General features: G+C 38.0%; 2 protein-coding genes and 1 pseudogene across 2 annotated transcripts; all 3 read left to right on the top strand.

Annotated features, from left to right (window-relative positions):
* Positions 1 to 5173: 5173 nt before the first annotated feature.
* Positions 5174 to 17827, top strand: LOC126787577 (disease resistance protein Roq1-like). Its single transcript, XM_050513431.1, has 6 exons — positions 5174 to 5737; positions 5911 to 7009; positions 7142 to 7426; positions 15278 to 16597; positions 17418 to 17468; positions 17579 to 17827. The coding sequence occupies exons 1-6, from the start codon at positions 5244 to 5246 to the stop codon at positions 17825 to 17827; spliced, it is 3498 nt and encodes a 1165-aa protein (XP_050369388.1). The 5' UTR covers positions 5174 to 5243.
* A 473-nt stretch (positions 17828 to 18300) lies between these two features.
* LOC126787576 (disease resistance protein RPV1-like) lies at positions 18301 to 19062 on the top strand. Its single transcript, XM_050513430.1, has 2 exons — positions 18301 to 18739; positions 18992 to 19062. The coding sequence occupies exons 1-2, from the start codon at positions 18301 to 18303 to the stop codon at positions 19060 to 19062; spliced, it is 510 nt and encodes a 169-aa protein (XP_050369387.1).
* A 44-nt stretch (positions 19063 to 19106) lies between these two features.
* On the top strand, positions 19107 to 19888 carry LOC126787575 (disease resistance protein Roq1-like; annotated as a pseudogene).
* The last annotated feature ends 1554 nt before the right edge of the window (positions 19889 to 21442 follow it).

The raw sequence follows: 21442 nt of genomic DNA, 5'->3' as shown, positions 1-21442 counted from the left end.
TAGCAACCTCATTACGTCGGGAAACTAGAAATGGAGGTCAGCTTGCGTGAAATTGTATCTAAATAAGAAAGGGGATGCGTATGCGTATGGCGAAATTTGAGGCTTTGTTGAAATAGGATATGGCCAGCAGCAGGGCAATTCCTTGCCAATCAAAATAGCCTGGTGGAGCTCTTCTTCAATGATAAGAGTCATCAGACTCATAAATAGTGTGAATATGTAGCATTAATTCACGACTCATGAGAAGTTAAACTTATCTTCAACATTACTCGCCTACCTACAACAGGTGTACGTAGCATATCCTGGAAATTGAAAGTTTAGCTTCAAACACTCAGCAGGAGCCATTCACTGCAATCATTACATTGATGCACTATCATTGTATCGTCGAGGGATACATATGTGTTTGAACCTGTCAAGCTGAAGTGCACACATAAACAATCTAATCTCATCATCTGGGAATCACTAATCAAGGGAATGAAGACTACAATAGTACAATCTTCTATCTCAACATGATCATGGATTCACTGGTTTCTGAATGGATCGTCATTTTTCAATTTTTGAATGCTCGATCGGAGTGCACCTAGCAGAACAATGACCACATCTTTTTATCGAAAGCATATCTTTTACTAAATTCATTATTATTATTTTTTGAGAAAAAAATAGCAAAAACATAAAGTTATAATTGCCCTATATGGGCTTAATTCTTGGATCAGGCTAGAGCCTACAAAGTGAACCTAGGCCCAAACCAAAGTAGTTTATCCCCATTTAAACACATCCTTATGCATCTGACATAAACAACTGGGTTCATCTAACACGGCAGCGAAGACTGAGAGGTCCATGACTTCCGGTCTGAAACATGGTACGTTCTGGAATAGGCCCGACCTCCGAGAGCCCAAATCTTTTTTGTGGACGGCGTCAATGTGTTAGTTAGCAACAGTAACTGTGGTGAAACCTTATCACTTACTTTTTTGAACTGTTAAAAGAAGCACGCGCTGCGCACGTTATTTTCCCGCACGTGGAATCGTCGAAGGAAACCCTAACCCGCACTTTCTATCCCCATTTCAATAGAGCCACTTCTAGACAAACTTCATCCGTGTCTAACCCACATCTAGATCGCAAAGCGATGTGGAAAATAAACGCGTTTTAGATATTTCGTTTCCAGATACAAAAGGAAAGAGAGCGCGCCGTGAAAGCTCTTATGAAAGGTAGGGTAGAGGGGGAAGTGGCTGGTAAGTCGGAATTTGCAATTCCCAATTTCTAACAATAACCAAATTTATAACGGGTTGGAGTTTGGATAAGAAAGATGAATTGAGTTTGGGATCTGGGGTTCTCTGTTTGCTGTTTGGTTTCCAGAATCAGTCCAACGAGCTTAGCGGCAGAGCCGCTGTTGGCAGAGGAGAAGGATGTTTGTACACTGTCATGAGAAGATCGAAACATAAATCATTTAAATCTATTACATACAAGAAATATGAAGAGAGCAATCAAATGTCCTTGTGTCTCGAGGTGGAAGAAAACATAAATCTATTTTTGATTTTTGAAAATTTGAGGGATACCCAGGTTCTTTTGTGTCCAGAGGTTGAAGAAAAACCAGGAAAAGTATCGGTGCAGTTAAAATTATGTCATTTGAAAATGTCTATTATTTTAGATGAGATGGACAACCAACCAGGCATAGTAGTTGAAATGGCTTAGGTGGTACTTCTGTTGAATTGTAATCCGGGTTCGAGCCAGCCTCTCCCCACCTTTTTTTCTTCAACTTAGTAAATACATATATGCTTTTATTTCCGCTTGATAATCCAATAAAAAGAAATGAAAAAACTTCTTTTATCAAATTAATTATAGTTGATAGTAATTTGGTTCCCCTTAGTTTTATTTTAAAATTAAATATTTTTTTTGGACATGAGTTCTTTTTCTTTAAATATGAATAAATATAATATCTTAGAAATTACATAGGAAGTTAAAAGAAACGTTACAAAATAAATAGGAATAAAACAAATAAGAACTATCAATTTTCCTGGAAAAAAATTAAATAATTAAAAAAATTGTGTTTATCTTTACTCTAACAACTAGAATTGCATAACAGCCTTTGTCGTCAAAACGCACATGAAAATACGACTTAATCTTTACACCTGTTGAAATAGATTTAAATAAATAAAGGACAAATGAGTGATAAAAATAAATTTGTATTCCCATTAAATCTTTCTTTAACTTCCTCAACTCCTACTTTTTTTTTCTCCGCACCTACCCACGTTTTCTCCAGTAAATATTAAAAAAAAACAATTAATTGCACACACTGTGTGTGCTTTGTTGGTAGTAATTATTATAAATATATCTATTAATTAGAACAACAACAAATATTTAAAGATTTCGTGATAGGAGCTAACGCCTATGCAATTCGAACCCATGGTCCTATTTATGAAGGACACAGTCAATGCAGTTTTGTGTTTGATAAACACCTATTTTTTGTGTTGACGGGACGGTCAAACTTTCTATAGGGTGCTTGAATGTATTTACATAACACATCTGATGGTGTGAGTGATGTCTAGACGTTGCCTCCATATATTTGTTTCATAATGAGGCACCTTTATATCTAAGTTAATATAATTGTTATGATACTTTAGTGGATAATTTGGTGATTAATTAACAATCCCATTTCATTGTATGCACAATCAAACAACTAGATGTGACCGGTACATATTTCAAGGCACTGTGTAAAAATTTCATTCAATTTGGATCTCATTTGATGATTCGAACATCCAGTCAACCCAAAAATGTGTGTATTCCCATCACAAAACCGCATTGATCGGGCCCCTCGTAAATAGATCTATGGGTTCTTACCGCAGAAAGTGACTCTCGATAATTATGTGGTTTGAGAGATGTAAAAGAGTTAAGGCCTTCACATCCCATGTGTATGTCCACCATTAGTGCATAGTAGTGGTGTTTAATATTATTACAACGTGTCATGGTCAAACGCGGTCCAAATTATACTGAATTTTAATAGAGTGCCTAAAAATATGAACTTATTACATTTAACATTCTGATTGTGCACACTTTGAACTTGGGTTGTTGATCATTGAATTATCCACTAAAGTATTGTAATATTTTTGTTAGGTTAGATATAAAGGTGTCACATTATGAACCATCTATATGGAGGCAATAACTAGACATCAATTGGACCGTCGGATGTGATCGATACATATTTTAAAACACTATGTAAAAATTTAGTCCAATTTAGACCTCATTTGAACATCTGCAAGTCGTAAAAACCTAAAACGCCACTGATATGCGTTAATGATGGACCTATACTTGGGATGTGAAGGGCTAAACTTATTTACATCTCTTCGCCTACATAATTATCGAGAGCCACTGTGTGAAGTCAGAACCCGCAGTCATAATTAAGAGGGGCCCAATCAATGCGGTTTTGTGATGGATAAATGCTTATTTTTGGGTTGACCGAATGTTCGGATGGTCAGATAAAATTCAAATTGAACGATATTTTTACAGGGTGCTAAAAACTATGTACCGATCAAATCTGATGGTTTGATTGTGCATATATTGAACTTTGGGTTGTTTATCATAATTGTCCACTAAGTATAATTACATTGATATTATGTTAATTATAAAGATGCCACATTATGAATCAAATATATGGAAGGATGTATCCGACACTTAAGGGTTAGACATCAACTTCAAAATATCGAGTTAGTAGTTTGACACTTCAATATTGAATTACGCGTCGCCATGAGTGAGGAAGCATTCTTGGAATAGTTTTTCGATGACTAGTTTTAATGTTTACAAATTTACTACGTTTTAAAAAATGTTTTTTTAGATTGTACTAAAATTGTTTTTACAACTTAATTCCTCATCCATTGGATCTTTTTTTCTTAGAAAATCTTGGTTGTTGATTATTATTTTAAAAGCACAAGCCCCTTGGCCCATTTCTATTTTCTCTCCTGTCACAACGACACCACACCTCTTTTTCTTACAGAGACCACTGAACATAAACATTGAGCTTCTACGGGTTTACATGCCATCAAGCTTCACCGCCACCTCCTGCCGCCGTCAAGCACAATCAGAGCACATCTCTCCTATCATCATCTTTCTCGTCTCCTCCTCAACCTCTCCATGATAGAAAACCATACATGCATCCTCATTCTCCAACAAATTGAAATTGAAGCAGTGGACCATCGAAAGGCATAGATTTTCAAACAAAATCTCCGAATTAAGGAGTTCTTTAGCTAATTTGGGCCCGGATTCTTCCAACTCTTTCGGGTCATCACACCTGACTTATTTTTCATGATGGGCATCTTTGGTCCGTTTCCCTCCCTCGTCTCCAAAACATAATCGCTATCTTCATTACTTATGCTTCCCTCGTATCCGGTACAATGAGCTTCTTTCCTCAACCACATTTCCACAATCATTGTCCTCATTGTTGGAGAACAGTGGACTGAAGTATCCCTCTTCGTTAAACGAAGACTTCCATCACCAGCCTCTTCCATCACCTCGTACAAAACTATAACCATTTCCAAAAACACAAATTAACATTTAATAACTCTAAAATCAATAACTACGAAATCCAAACAACTGCAAAATTATCTATTTAGGATTAATTTGCAGAACTACAGTCAAATTTCGGAAGCAGACTGGAAATTTAGATCATACTAACGTGTCTCGTCCATGGGGGATAGACGGAAACCAATCAATTTTTCACGCACTAATTAAACCAGATAATGCTGGGGAAATCAAGACAATTCGATCCCATAAATGAAGGAGAAATGTAAGAAAGGATCGGAGCATTTTGAGTAGATTCAATCACAGTAGAATGAGTAGATGGCGTTTTGCGGCTGCCTTAAAAAAACCTCATAACCTATGCATAAATAACAAAGTTAGCATGTGTGGACAGTTGACAAAGTCAAAGTCAAATATATTCATTGTGGTCAAAATCAAAGTCAAACTAACCCTAGAATTACCCCCTTTCATTTACTCAGATCACGTGCCTGCCACCCGCCCTTATTAACATCTGTAAGTTAACGACGTAGGTCCCACCATGATTTCTTTCTCCACTGACTGTTTGCCACGTATACAAAATTGGTTTGGGCTCTCGGAATTAGGGCGCATAACAGAATGTTCCCTGAAACATTAGCTGGAACCCATTATCTATTACTATATAGAATAGACGGGTCTTTCAGATCATATGAATCAGACTCCCCATCATTTCGATATCCAGCTGATTTGCACTGATCAAACACATGGATTCAATCGCCTCTTCCTCTTCAACTACGACTCATCAGTCATGGACTTATGATGTCTTTCTGAGTTTCCGAGGTGATGATACCCGCAACAACTTCGTAGGCCATTTGCACAGCAATCTCGTCCGGAAGGGATTCAAAACCTTCTTGGACGATGATGGGCTCAGAAGAGGATTGGATATATCATCCGAGCTGTACGAAGCAATTGAAGACTCCAAAGTTTCAATCGTTGTATTCTCTCATAACTATGCTTTCTCCAAGTGGTGCTTGGATGAACTGGTTGCCATTCTCCGGTGTAAAGAATCAAAGCAGCAAACGGTGTACCCTATATTTTATAAGGTGGATCCATCCGATGTACGACACCAGACTGGTAGTTTCGGTAAGGCACTGGCTCGTCATGAATGCAAATTCAAGGATCGGTTGGATAAAGTTGTGAGATGGAGGGAAGCTCTTACAAAAGCTGCAAATCTTTCTGGGCTGCATTTCTCGGACGGGTACATACTCTTAACTCTGTTATATATACTTTGCATACTAGTTGTAGTTGTGTTCGTCTTTTATGCAATTGTTACTTGTTAGAACCAGTCTGATATATCTTAAACTTAAGGGTATCAAAATTTATAAGATGCTAAAATATGTGATTGATCAGGAAATTTTTTTTTAATGGCAGTAATGAATCTAAATTCATTGATGCAATCCTGGAAGAAGTGTCAGGACAACTATTAAATCGCACATGTTTAAATGTGGCAAAGTATCCGGTTGGGATAGAATCTCGTGCAGAAGATGTGCTTAAACTTCAAGGTATTGGGGGAAATGGTGTTCAAATGGTAGGAATATGGGGAGTTGGAGGAATAGGCAAAACTACACTTGCTAAAGCAGTTTATAATTCAGTTGCTTATCAATTCGAAGGTAGTTTCTTTTTGGCGAATGTAAGAGAAGAGTCAATGAAATCTGGAGGCTTTGTCCATCTACAAAAGCTTATCTTTACTGAGGTTCTAGGTTGGAAACCTACTTATTCTAGTGTTGATCGAGGAATCGCATTGATGAAACTATTCATGAGCAATAGAAGAGTTCTGTTAATTCTTGATGATGTGAATCATTTGAGCCAATTAGACCATTTAGTGGGAAATCCTACTTGGTTTGGTTCAGGCAGTAGAATAATCATAACAACGAGAGATAAACATTGCTTAACTGGTTTTGATGCCAATGAAATATACAAGGTGGAGGAGTTAAGTCATCATGAAGCATTAGAGCTATTCAACTTTAATGCCTTCCAAGATCATAGACACGGGGAAGATTATGTTGAACTTGTCAAGAATGTCCTACATTATGCTCAAGGACTTCCATTAGCTTTAGAAGTTTTGGCTGTAAACTTACGTGGTAGGGATGCAAATCAATGGAAATATGCATTGGACAGTTATAGGAGTCTTCCCAAGCAAGAGATTGGAGAAGTTCTGAAAATAAGTTATCACGCACTAGAACATTCGATGAAAGAAGTTTTTCTTCACATTGCTTGTTTCTTCAAAGGCAAAAGCAAGCACTATGTAACAGATGTACTAAAAGCCTGCAATCTCAACCCTGACTATGCCATTGATTTACTTGAGGAAAAGGCCCTCATTGTTGTTACTGAAGAAGATAGAATTCAAATGCATGACCTGCTAGAAGAAATGGGTCGAGAAATAGTTTTCCAAGAGTCACCAAAGGAGCCTGGTCAACGTAGCAGATTGTGGCGGTTTGAAGACGTGTATGACTTGTTTGTGAAAAACACAGTAAGTGATATATATATATATCAAATATTTTGTTGTATAGTATGTTTAAAAACAATTCATTGTGTGCCATCCTACGTTAATCTGAAAAACATAATCAACTTATTGTGTTAACATATTTTTTTTATGTATTAGGGATCAGATAAAGTCCAAGGCATCGTGGTTACTAACTGGAATGACAGCGGAGAAAAGATACGCTTGAGTAGTGAAAGCTTCTCAACATTGAAAAATCTTCAAGTCTTCATAATATGTGGTAATATATTCACCGGAGATCATGTGAATTATCTGTCCAATGACTTGAGGGTCCTTGATTGGTTCTATTGTCCATTATTGTCTTTTCCATATGATTTTAATCCGAAGAAGCTAGTATTACTCAATTTGCCATCCAGCCAAACGTCACCTGTAGGAGAGTTAGCAAAGGTATTTTGAAATAATAATTTGTTATATTATAAAGAGCCTAGTTTCATTTCTAAATGATTAAATTATGCTTATCCTTCCTTCTATTTTATTTTGTTTCAAACATTATATTTTAACAGAAAGAGCCCTGGAGCAGCACGTCACCTGTGTTTTTCTATTTATGAATATAAAAAGATAAAAAAAAATAAACAAAACAGTTATTTTGTGTATTTTGCTACGAAACAATAGTTATTGAGAGTGATAATGGGCGAGAAATGTGTGATGTTGGATAATTACAATTAAACCTTCATTATAATCTTTTCTGGTCTCGACTCGGAACCGATGTATATTACTTGGAACCTCGCTAAATGTATAAGATAATAATTTTTTTAAACATCTATTAGGTCCCGTTGAATATTAAAAGCAATAATTAATCAAATAAATAGTAGAAAATATCAAAAAGTGCTTTGAAATTGAAAACTTGAAAATAAATAGTAAATAAAGTGTATAATACCAATTAAGGAAATCTAAACCAAACTAAACTTGATCCTCACATGTAATATAAAAAAAAAGATATGGTATATTTTTTCTCATTTTCTAGCAAGTTACCATTTTTGAAGTATCTTAATTACATATATTCATCGCATCGTACCAGAATTGGAAATTAAATAAATCTAATACGTAGCTAAACTAGACTAGGTTATGTGATTCAACTACAAATGACAACAAAACTCTCTATAACGCAATATATATTCATGTATCACTACTATAATTATCTCTCTAAAGTTATAGTTTTCTATGGTCCTGACATTATTTATTTATAGAGGTTTTTCGTAGGTTTTTAATTTATTAGAAAAATGTATTTTATAGAGTTTAGATTTAATATAATACCGATTTCCAATATATTTTAATCTTCTAGGGCTATTTCTTTCAAAAGTTTAGATTTTGGCTAACAACCCCTCTTTACTTAATAATAGTATATATATATATATATATATATATATATATATATATATATATATATATATAAATAGGGTGATGTTATTAACACACCCTCTTTTACTAATAACACATCATTCCTCACCTGATTTTTTTAAAAGATGATGTCATGATATACCATTTCATGTGAAAGAGGTGTGTTAATAACAAAAATTGGTGTTAATAACATCACCTTATAAATATATATTTGTTCCGGGAGAATTACTATTCTACCCTTGTGTGTGTCTTAACCTAATAGATTTCTTGTTAGGAGATAGATTAGCATCTCCGTAATAGATTAGGACTCTGAATCCTACGAGATTGTGGTTTTGTAATGCCTATATATATGCCCCCATATCATTCAATAATACACAATTATTTCATCCTGAAACACGTTATCAGCACGTTGCTCTAAAACCCTGAACTTTTAGAGCCCTAGAAATTTTTTCTCTTCTCCACCGCCGGCCACCGTCGTCTCTGGCCTCCGCCATCTTCCCGTCGGCGCAGCCCCTGCTCGCCGTCGCTGCAGCCCCCCTGCTGCTACCTCTGCAGCCCCGCTGCCTCTGCACGCAGCCCCGCTGCCCCTGCAACACCTCTGCATGCTGCTCTGCGACCCCCTGCAGCCCCGCACACTGCCCTGCACTGCAGCCCCCGCATCGCAGCCCCTGCACGCATGCACGCAGCCAGCCCCGCACGCAGATTCTGTCATGCAGCCCCTGCGACCCCCCCTGCTGCCCTGCAGCCCCGCAGGGTCTCTTCCGCATTCGCTCCGCAAAAATATCTTTTTGCCCCGCATCAGAGGATTCAAAATTGCTCCTCCCGCATATATACGCAAGGAACGCGAACTGCACAAGCAAACTCTTTGCTCAAGATAAGCTACTCCCGTCTTCTCTACCCTTTTGGGCCTATGGCCTGACGAGCCCGATAGCTTTTTGGGCCTTTAAACTATTTCTCTTTTTTTCCTTTTTCTTTTCCTATTGCTTATTAAATCGTTTATTTGCACGTTTTCGTTTTCTAACTATGTTTCACGTGCTTCCATAGGAAAAGTGATTACTCGTCGTACTATGGTGATGACATTCATGCCGAGATGGACGATACTTTTGTCATCTACATATGATTTTGATCGTATCCTCCCAAGATTTTTATGTCATCAGACGAAGATCGAAAAGGAATTCAACAAGCAACTTCATGCATGACGATCGATTTGCAGAGCAATTTACTTATATGCGGTCTATTTGGCAGACCAACAAGTATGTTTTTTCTTAAAGTTGCTGCTTTTGAAGATATATATATATAAATTATCGAGCGCTATTAGCCTTTTTTTTCATGTCTTCTTTTCCGGCCTTTCTTATAACGCCGATGAGACCAAAGAGGGATATGATTCCCCTCTTGGTCGACGTTTTTCGTGTGACGATCCTGGGGGAGTCACGTTATTATTTAAAAAGGAAGATATCGATTTCGTGTGGTCGCCTGAGTGCACCGCTGTTTTGGGTGCGATCATGAGAATCGCCGATATGCATCGATTATTTTGTGACCATATACATCACAACCCTTCTAATTCCGGTTACATACTTGAATAGTTTCGATTATTCGAAACCTATACAACCCTCGTTTCTTATGGATGCGTCGCCATCGCGACTGTTATTTGAATGTTTGAGTTTTCTTAAACTCATGTCTATAAACGATAATCCCAAGGTCTACGTACTCATTTATTTGAGTTGATTCATTACTCTGATGCAGCACTCTTTGCTGAAAAAAGATCCCAAAAATAAAGAATTCTATGGAACACACTTAAAGTGATTTAATGAACGTCTATGACTTTGTATTATCAGAGTTGACCTTGATGCATACTCCATATCCAAGAAACGCATGCCATTTTTGGCACCTGTATCTATTTCTTGAGGGAATTTTGGAGATGGAAAAGTAACATTCTTCCATTCTCAAGTAAGCAAACATTTTTGAGCCTCAGGCTAAGGCTCCGCCCGATCCGATATGCAAGATTTTGTTGCTACGGACTTTTGATTAGTCAATCTATTTTGACTATGTTTTCTGCTTACTATTTTTCAAGTATGACGTTGGCATTGCCATGTTTCTTGTTCGACTTTAGCTTAAGTCGTTTATTGGAATTGGAAGTTTGGTTGTGTTGTATTAAATATTGGCATATTCTATAAAATTTCTCGTCTTTCTTAGACTCGTGAGAATTTTATTTGCCTTGGCTTAGCATGCATGGTCAACGTTTGCAACTCACGTGGTTTTTAAATTGGCCGCTTTTGGGTTACATGGGACCCCAATAGCACTACATTGTGATTTTAGACTTTGAAATTTGGAAAACGGACATCGGAACGTCAAAATTGACGTCGTTTTTCCCGGTTACTGTTCCGGCGTTTCCGGAACGTTTTTTGACGTTTTACCGGCCATTCCGTCCATATTCCGGCGTTTCCGGCACCGGCATCCGGTTTCGGACGGCTTTCCCTGTCGGACCTGAAGTTATGGCCTCCATCCCGGCCAGGTCTGGCCACTGCCGGCCGGATTTCCGGCAATCGGTGCCGCCGGCTTCCGACGAGTTTTTCTGACGTTTTTTTTTCGTCGTTTCTCGTCATTTTTCCGGCATATCTCAGTAGTTCTTGCTGCCATGTTTTCCTAGTCCAAAATTCACCTGGTTTTGAGTTAATTTGACATGGTTTTCCGGTTAATTTTCCGGTTTTCTCCAAGTCGTTTCATAGCTCAAATGATTTTATTATTATTGGTGACCACCCGCACCAATTGGATGGTTTTTACCACCCAAATTGTTTGGTATTCAACTGCTCCAATACCATGTTTTTCAAACTCTTGAGTTGAAAAATGTAGTTCTATTGCCATGTGATACATTCAATGGGATTGCCATTTGTTTCAATCCCCTCTCTTACAATATCCTACGGCGTATTGTGTAGAGAAGTTCACCGCGTCGTTGACTCTCTTAATCTTCATTTTGAGAATGTCCCGCCGTGAAATCGAGTGTCTTGCTAATTGCGTAACCACCCACACTGTCCTACGGCGCAGGTAGTTGTTTTACGGATGTCGTGCGGAGATTGTGTTCTATATCTTCGTGCCTTGCTAAGTTTTAAAGGCCATACATGCCAATGATGGATTTTCATCTTGATATTTGTGTTAAGAATTGAGAGGAATAAATCTGTCAGATTTCATTGACAGTATCTTTTTCAAGCTTCGACAGTAGCTTTGTTAGCCTGCAGACATCGTTTTGCTTGCCTGCAGCAGTAGCTTTATGTAACTCAAGATTCTTTGAATCATGGGTTCGGTTTTACTGTCTTCTCGGTTTTGACATGAACGTTTTTTGGTCGTTTTGAACAAGATATGATGATTCGAGTTCTTTGAAATTCACATTATCATCTATTTTTCATGTTCACGAAGCGATTGGAGGACCACCTCACCCATGCTCCACACGGTGAGGCCGAGCCTGCCTATTTCGGCGGCTCCATGGCATTAAGGCCGTCGGTGGCGGTATCCCTTCCTTCACAGGAGCTTGTGATGCCTCCCGTGTTTTCTAATGCCTCCATAGTAATCTCTGATGCTCATCGCACATTTTACAAAGCTTGTTTTTTTGCTAGATTTCAAGGAAGTCCTTATTTGCTAATGCTCCAACCGAGAACATTCTATTCTTACGAAGTATTTAAGGTGACATTAGTGGACCCTATCCAACCGAATGCGGACATTTTTCGGTATTTTTATGGTATAGGTTAAGAGCATCGACGCGTTGGTCACACGTCGCTTTGCTTTCCACAAGAAACGTTGCATTCGCTAAAGTTTTTAGCTATGATCATCATCCTAAGGGCTCACCACCCTTTCTATCCTCTCAAATCTATTTGATTGGATACTGTTAGAGAGTTCACCTCCACAATTTTTGATGATTTCGTTTTGCATGTCTACTGGGATCGTCGTTGAACATATTATTCCTCATGTTCATTAACTATACGATCTAGCAGAGCTCGGACTTGGTTATGGGTACTAACCTGCCGATTTTTGCATGGGGATATGTAATGATGTTGCATGTAGCGACACTTATTCGTTTCAGACCCACAACTTGCCAAGCGTTTAGTGCGTACCAGATGGTCACTGGATACGGTCCCAACGTTCCTTTCACTAACGCATATTTGGTTAAAGTTGTTTATGTGCCTCTATTGTAGTTATCTCAATGGGTCTACTTGAAACGATTAAGTATTCTGGTTGGTTATGATTTATGAATCACCAACACTTGTCCGCTATTTCCAATCTACAACCGTTGATCTCTATCCTGCGATATTAGCAGACGGTCACTTTGATGAGACATACTTCCCGTCGTTAGGGGGAGATATGGAATGCTCTCATTCTGGTTTTAACGCCAGGAATTGACGTGGTGTGGCACTATGTCTCATTAAGATCCCGCACTACTCAAAGTGAGTAAATGTGCAACGCATTATCGACCTCCAGAAAGTCAAAAATTCGATGCTCAATGACTTTACCGATATTGCGAAAGTGACGAGATCGCACATAAATGCTGTGCTGTGCCGGTAAGGTTGGGACTCTCAGAATATGGGAGAATTTCATATGACCTGGTCCTAGCACCGTTGGCATCATCCCTGACAGTGGGAAGGAAGCCGGCGATGGCACCATCGTACGCTGTGGTGTTGTCGGCGCCCGTGGTATTGTACCACAAAACAAGGGCGGCAAACGCAAAGATGGACTAGTAAGGGTCATAGCTTCGGTCTTGGCTCCTGCCTAGATGAGGGGGAGACCATTATTCTCTGGAATCAAAACCAGAAAGAAGCGAAGTGCGTATGCACAAGTATTTTTCCCATCATCAAGAGATATTCTCTAAACATGTGTATCAACTAAGTTTCTGTGGGACACTACAGACTCCTTTTTGTTGATGTTAGAGAAGAATATAAATCCCATAAATTGATTGTATACAGCGCGCGCGCGTGTTTAATGGATTGATCTCCCATGATTGATGATGTATTCGCTTATGCTCTTATTCCGTTGTAAAGCATCAACGATGAGCAACTTGACCGAAGTGGAAAGAATCAATACAGGTTGAACTAGACTTGTTATGTTGGTCGTTGTTCGTAAGTGTAATGAGAAAGATGAATTCATGCGACATATCCAGGACTTATGGCGCATAGATTGTCTCATTATCCTAGTATTGACTACGATGAGTTATATTCTCTCGTTATGGACATAGTTTCTTTCCGCTACTTGATCAGTAGTAGTGTCCATGAAAACTGATTTGCAGCATATGATAGTGGTCATAGAATATCTGTAAAGGGATCTTGACGCAGATATGAGACTGCCCGAGGGACTTTAAATGCCTCTAGACCACGGAGAGATTATGTAATCAGATTGCGACGTTCGAGAGAACGTAGTACAATCGGTTGCAAGAACTCATACCCATATGTGTTCATATGAAGCTAATTCTTGATTCTCTATTCCGTCTATGTATAGATGATGAAGAGATTCAATGAGCTATACATTCATACATGTTAGTGTTGTTGGGACACTATTGCTTTCATTATGACGTGATTAACTATGCGCCTATACATTGTCATTGGACTTGCATTGCTTCTTTGACATGGGTTTAGTTCTACACTTAGTGAACCAACACAAATCCTATCCACACCAACACCGCCAGCAGCTCCAGCAATATCAACGTACGCCTTGGTGTAGCAGTCGACACTGGTAGCGTAGAGGATGCGTACGGTTCCCTCTTGGACAATAATCAGTCTTTCATTGGTCTATTCCCCCATTCTTTTTGCAAAAGACACATTAAATGTGACAAATCAGAATCTGTCCAGTTTCGTAGGTCGACTTCAATGAGACCTACAAGACAGCTCGCTCGATGAAATATGGTGAAATTGGTACCGTTAGAAAGGCCTATGTGTCTACTTTCCAGTGACATCAACCTTTCGTTCATAGCTATCATATTGAGTGAGTTATGACCGTTTTAGCAAAGTAGGACAGTTCTGTCCGGAAATTTGCAAGTCAGTCAACTTCGACAGAGCATTGTGAACTGCTCCGATCGGATGAGGTTGTGAACCTTATGTCACTGGAAAGCCACGGGTGTCTACTTTTCATAACATTTTACGGTTCGCTGATACCTATTTTGAAGAAGAAGTTATGACCGTTTAAGTTAGTGAAGGTCATTCTATTCGAGAATCTGATTTTCATTGCAAACTCTTGTTTTGAGTTGTTATGCAATCTTGTTTCCTAAGATCTAAGTTTGGCTAAGTATAGCATGAATGATCTAAGGATGTGTGGCTAGATTAATGGTTAATTATTAGCCCAAGACTACGTTTGAGAAGCATGTAATGAACGTTGTATACGTTGTTCTTTGTACTCCATGATTATGGCACTAATCAGGGGGAGTTGTTTCGTAGACTTCAGGGGGAGTCTACCTCACAAGATGCTATCAAATGTAGACGGTGCGTTGTACTCTTTTTCCCTTCGATCAAGCTTTTGTTTTTACCCAAGAGGTTTTTATTTTGCTTGACAAGGTTTTTACCGAGGCAACGATGTGTGCACCATGCAACCTAGGCATGCGACACAAGGGGGAGTGTTCCGGGAGAATTACTATTCTACCATTGTGTGTGTCTTAGCCTAATAGGTTTATTGTTAGGAGATAGATTAGCATCTCCGTAATAGATTAGGACTCCGAATCTTACGGGATTGTGGTTTTGTAATGCCTATATATAGGCCCCCATATCATTCAATAATACACAATTATTTCATCTTGAAACAATATCGTTATTTATAATGTTGATTTTTTTTTGAGAGAATTTATAGTCTTGATTGAGTTGATTCTTCCAAAGTAGTATCATGGCATGGTTTGTCTCACCTTTTTTTTTTTTCTCTTTTCTCCCCGCACAGATTATGCAGAATCTGAAATCTATCAATTTGTCATATTGTTATGGTCTAATAAAACTGCCCGACTTCTCTAGATTCCCAAAATTAGTGGATTTGAATCTAAGTGGCTGTAAAAATTTGGTGGAAGTTGATCCTTCGATTGGATTTTCAAAGAATCTCGTCACTTTGAACCTTGGGTTCTGTGAGAAACTTCTCAAGTTTGAGATTATTGAAGAAATGAAATCCTTAAAATGTCTGGATTTACGGGGGACTGCCATACAAGAAATTTCTTCATCAATTCGATATCTTGTTGGTCTTGAACAATTAACTTTGCGAGAATGCGCAAAACTTACAAGTGTCGATTGCAGCATTTTTGAGTTGCAGCATCTATGGCATCTTGATCTGTTCTGGTGCGACAGTCTAGTCACATTTCCAACCAGGTCAGGATCTTCTTCAACCGATTCCAGTTTACGGGAGAAGCACTATGATCCTCTATTCGTCTCTCTGGACAGCTGCACGAATCTCCAAGAAATTTTGGAATTTCCACGAGAAATAGATTATTTGAATGCAAGGTGCTGTCGTGCATTGAAACAAGTTTCAGCACTGTCGAAGATTTTGGAAGGTAAAAAGTCAAAAATGATTCGTCGCTTGAACTTGTATGACTGCAAAGTACTGTGTTACAATCTGGCTCAGATGAAGAAAAATCATTTACGGGATGATTCAGCGGAGACTGCTCTGTTGTCTATCTTTCTCTCATGTCACCAATCTGAGTTCGAGGTCTTCTATCCCGCCAAACATGGAGTTCCAGAGTGGTTTTCCTGCCGTAATGATGTCAATAGAGGAGGATGTCTAGCGTGGTCAGCATACAAGTTCAAATTTGAACTTTCCCGTCATTTCAACTGTGAGAACAAAGGGTTGGCTTTTTTTGCTAAAACTTACAAGAAGACGTTCTCTAAGGGACCATATATCAAATACTGCACCATCTCCATTACTGGGATATCCATAATGGATCCATCCAAGAAGACAGAAGACAGTCGGCGGAGATTGTCCTCTGGTCATGTGTGGTTGTACTATATTCCATTCCATACAATAATAAGACGACTCAGAGAAAATGGTTTGCCGTTACCTACCATGTGTCTGGTGGAGTTTGAATTTGAAAATGATTGGGGTGGTGCAGCGACGGGATGGTGCGGTGTTCACGTAGTAATGCCTGCGGACGAGGATGGCATAACTATCCATCAAGTTAATAATGCAGACTGCACCTCTGAAGGTGATGATGGACTGATGGCGTTATCTTGTTTTACTCCTCAGCATGCAGGAGCATCTTCCCCATCCGCCAAATTGGTACGCAACTTGCTCAAGTTACTTTGAGATGTATATCAGCATATAGTTTAGACTTTAGATACGTGCTGTCTACTTGAACAATAATCCTTAAGCTTGGAGTTCTTATAGCTTTCCATCTTGTTGTCACCCCTCATGTTGAGTTCAATGAATGTTCCTACCATGCATTTATCATTGTAGCTTATTATTTTGTTTTCCATTTTTCCTTTGGAAGAAGGAAGAAATGCTCATGCTGAGATGGTCTTGTATAAACTTACAAAGAGAGTTGAGAGAACTTAAGATTAAGATAGAGATTGCTTAGATGTTGCCGCTGCTTCTCGAGATTTGTTTTAGTTTGGGTTATTTGAAGAGGATTGGTATTAATTGTCAATTAGGACCTTTGTTCAAGTATTCTCCGATCATGCTAATGTAGTAGTCTTCATGTTCTATGCAACATGTATACATGAACGTGCAGAATAAGTAAAAATCAATTTTGAAGATGTCAATTTAGTCAGCTATTAGTTTAATATTCAGTCTCTATATTCTTCTTGTATCCTGTATCACTCATGCTTTGGATGTAAACAGGTGTCTACTCATTCTGGCTCATGAGTTCTTATGTTTTTTGACATTAAAAAGTTTTGCATCCTGTGGTGTGTTCATTTCTTACTAGCCACTACTTTTCTAACTTCCAACGTAAACACTTTTATGTTTTAAACAGGGTGTCTACTCATTCTGTATTACAGAACCCCTATTCTGGATGCATATGACAAGTTGTTGAATTAGTATACTATCTATCTTTTTCACTTTCCTAAGTAACACTTATTTTCTTTTTTGCTTTTACTAGATACAATCCGATGCTCTGTTGGTCGTCTTAAAGAGACTTGGAAAACTTGAGGTTGAGGGCTAAAGATAGTTCTGAAAACAGGTAATATATTGTTTCTTCTGAAGGTCTGTATTCATTTGGTTAATTGAAATTGACAATGGACCCGTCTTTTGTATTCTCAGGTGGAATACGTATCTGTTGGCATGATTGAAGATAGCAGCATTGCAGCATTCACTAATAAGGGCAATGAAGATTCCAATCGTTTCCAATATCATTGGATTGACTTGACTGGTTTCTGGGTGGGTGGTCATCCTTCAATTATGAATGCCAAATCTGGCCTCTGGAAGACCTTTGAGGTTTTGATATACTGCAATTGCAGCACTGCTACATTTCTGGTTTTCCACTTCACTAAAAATCTCGGTAATGTCTGATACATAAGCTCTGCTCATTGTATTACTCCCCTAGAAATGTCTTGGAGAGTATATTTTCTGTTTCTGATCCCATTAGTGGTCATCAAAACCTCAAGGTTGTATTTGAATATAAATTCTATGCAACCAATGCTACTACATTCGATATAACAATTTGTATTCGAGTCCTAGTCCTACACCTGACTTAGACTGAGAGTTCATCAAAGGTTGAAGCTGGAGCTGGGAGGACCCTGATTGAACAATTACATTGATAAAACACCAATCCTATAATATTGTCATAGCTTAAACCCCAATTTGCAAATTGCAGAAGTTGCATTTCCCGAAAATAAATAAAAAACCGACTTCAATCTTCTCGAAGGTGTTTAGTTCAATGGCTTCAATCTTCTGTCATGTTGCAACACCAATCATATTAACAGGGAGATAGAGTTTTGATTTGAACCCTCAGTTTGGAGCTTCGATCATTCTATAGATCAATAATGGCCTCCCAATTCGGAGCCGCTTCTTCTTCTCCTTCTATTCAGTCATGGACATATCATGTCTTTCTGAGTTTTCGAGGAGAGGATACCCGTAATACTTTCACAGGCCATCTGCACGGCCTTAGAAGAGGAGAAGATATATCAAGTGCTCTTCTGAAAGCAATTGAAGAGTCCAAAATCTCTGTCATTGTGATCTCTGAAAATTACGCTTCCTCAAAATGGTGTCTTGAAGAACTGGTCAAGATCATGCAGTGTAAAGAATCGAAGCAACAGATTGTGTGCCCTATCTTTTACAAGGTAGATCCATCAGATGTACGGAAGAAAACTGGTAGTTTTGATCAGGCACTTGCTCAGCATGATGATTTGGAGAAGGTGGAACAATGGAAGAGAGCTCTTACGAAAGCGGGAAATCTTTCTGGGTGGCCTTTCTCACAAGAGAGTAAGTCTTCTACTTTACTTAATTTTATAGTAAGCTGTGATATTATTCTTTCTCAAGTTTTGATTTTGCATAGAATGTAGTGGCTCTCTCTAGAGAGTCTTCTGATTTATGTTTGTTTTTCATGTTTACAATATTCTTCATGGTTTTCATTGGTAGTACAATGTTGTATGTGGTTCTTTCTATATTAGCTTCAGAACATTTTCATCTGAAAGGATTCCGTTTAATATTTTTCTATTATTTCTAAATTGTCAGGGATGAATCTGAATTCGTTGGTAAAATTGTTGAAGAGATTTCACAACAAGTATCAAACCTTACATATTTGAATAGAGACAAATACTTAGTTGGAATAGAGTCTCGTTTACGACATATGGAAAAGCTTTTATCTGTCATAGAAAGTGGCGTAAGAATGGTAGGGGTATGGGGCATTGGTGGATTATGTAAAACAACAATTGCAAGGGCTGTTTATAACTTAATTTCCCACAAATTTGAAGGCAGTTGTTTTTTGGAAAATGTTAGAGAAAGATCATTGAAGTACAGAGGCTTAGAAAAGCTACAAAAGTTTCTTCTCTATAAGACTCTAGGGTTGAGAGAATTAAAAGTAAATAGTGTTGATGAAGGAAGCACTATGATAAAACAAAAAGGCTATGCCATAAGAGAGTTCTCTTAATTCTTGATGATGTGAATGATTTGGACCAGTTGAAATATTTGGCTGGAAAGTCCACTTGGTTTGGTTCGGGTAGTAGAATAATCATAACAACACGAGATCAAGATTTGTTACGACAACATGGTGTTAATCAAATATACCAAGTGGAGAAATTAAGTCATTTTGAAGCCTTGGAGCTTTTTAATTTTAATGCATCCAAACAAAAAGAACATATGAGTGATTACGGTGAACTTAGAGATAGTGTAGTACTGTATGCTGATGGGTTACCTCTAGTTTTGGAAGTTTTGGGGTCATATCTACGTGGTAGAAGTATTGATTCGTGGAACAATGCATTGGAGTATTACAGAAGAAATCCTAAGCTTCAACAGTTTCTAAGATTAAGTTATGATGCTCTTGAACCTTTCATGAAGGAAGTTTTTCTTCACATTGCATGTTTCTTCAAAGGTGAAAATAAACACTGTTATGGACATATTAAAAGGATGTGAACTACCTAAACACAGTATTGAAGTACTAACAGAAAAGGCCCTCATAAGTATTACTGAAGCAAATGGTATATGGATGCATGACGTGCTAGAAGACATGGGCAAATAAATTGTTTGTCAAGAGTCGTCAGAGCCAGGAGAACGTAGCAGATTATGGCTATACAATGATGTTTACCGCATTTTTGTGCACAACACTGTAAGTTGGTTTCGACCGATAGAGGAAAAAAGATAAAAACGAAAGGAATGGCATAGGAGGGGGATCTCTATATCTCTCTCTCTCTCCATAAAATTTATCATCGAGCACTACCGTCATGGACAACGTCGTTATATGTGGGAACCGATCTTCATGCCCAAAAGCTTTATGATTTTCTCCTCTATAAAACCTCTTCCCGATTTCAGTGCTTGGAGTGTTTGAAATTATTTTTCTTGATTTATTTTAGGTCGGGGTGTCACAATAAAAATTATTCCATAGAAAATTTTATTAGCATGCATTAAGTCCATGTTTAATAGCATCCACGAGGCGTTAGAGAACTAGAGCAACCTAGATGCTTAAGGCCCACTCGGGAGTGAAGCAAATTATTACGGAACTGTGAACAGTGAAGCAACGGAACCATAAGTTTGTAATTGACAAACATGGTATGTTTATTAATTTGTTACTATACCTTATTTTCTTAACTAACAAAAAAGAAAGTTTTAATGTTTTCATGAGTAATAAAAAATTTGTAGAAGTCGATCAATATGAATTATGTGAATTTCATGAATCAATAAAAATATGTAGAAATCTGTAGTTGAAGTCAGTGATTTTAATAATTCTATGAAAGTCTGTGAACTTTTTAAAGAGTTTGTGGACTTTCTACAAAGTCTATCAATTAAAATAAGTTCACACAAATCCAAATACAATACACCGTACATAATCGGTAAGTTTGAATTTGAACTTAATTCTCCATACGAAGAACTTCTTCTCCGTACAAAGACGGCATGGAGGGAAGCTTGGGGGTCGACGTAGTAATATATAGACTCTAAAGGGCCATGAAACTAAACATTGAGATTCAATTTGGGCTAAGATGTGGAGGGCATGTGGTACATTCACACCTCCATAAACATCGTAACCCTTAAAGTTGAAATTTACATGTGTTTGAACTTTTTGTTTTGCGTATTTTGTCAAGGAATTTGAATTGATACGGGTGTTGGAATGCTATCCACACGGACTTGTATCAGGTTAATTGTATACGCAGATAAGACTTGGTACAGTCGATACTAATAGCTTGATGTTGAATTTTGATGATTGAGCCTACTCTGCAGTTATCAATCTAGCTTTTGGACTTCTTACTAGGTAAATTCCTTATGCTAATATTGGCCTTAACAAGCGTTGAAGTAAGGAAACTAGATGGTCCAGAACTTCAGATATTGATGAATAGTCTCTATCCAGAGTGAAGTTCTAATTTTGGCACACTTTTCGGTCAAATTTTTTCACTATAAGTGATTCAATATTTAGGTACGCTATTCAAGATCATCTCTATAAAATTTCATTCAATTTGACAATGGTTTGAGCTTTTA

Source organism: Argentina anserina, chromosome 3 (assembly GCF_933775445.1).
Source record: "Argentina anserina chromosome 3, drPotAnse1.1, whole genome shotgun sequence".
NCBI classification, from domain to species: domain Eukaryota; kingdom Viridiplantae; phylum Streptophyta; class Magnoliopsida; order Rosales; family Rosaceae; genus Argentina; species Argentina anserina.
The sequence above is the reverse complement of the archived record's forward strand: the minus strand, read 5'-3'. Positions and strand labels throughout refer to the sequence as shown.

What these genes read in the sequence shown, in the direction of transcription:
- LOC126787577 (XM_050513431.1), top strand. Translation starts at nt 5,244, where the DNA reads ATGGATTCAATCGCCTCTTCCTCTTCAACTACGACTCATCAGTCATGG. An exon ending in CTGTAGGAGAGTTAGCAAAG is followed by an intron (nt 7,427 to 15,277) that starts GTATTTTGAAAT and finishes CTCCCCGCACAG; the next exon opens with ATTATGCAGAATCTGAAATC. An exon ending in CTTCCCCATCCGCCAAATTG is followed by an intron (nt 16,598 to 17,417) that starts GTACGCAACTTG and finishes TGCTTTTACTAG; the next exon opens with ATACAATCCGATGCTCTGTT.
- LOC126787576 (XM_050513430.1), top strand. Translation starts at nt 18,301, where the DNA reads ATGGCCTCCCAATTCGGAGCCGCTTCTTCTTCTCCTTCTATTCAGTCA. An exon ending in GTGGCCTTTCTCACAAGAGA is followed by an intron (nt 18,740 to 18,991) that starts GTAAGTCTTCTA and finishes CTAAATTGTCAG; the next exon opens with GGATGAATCTGAATTCGTTG.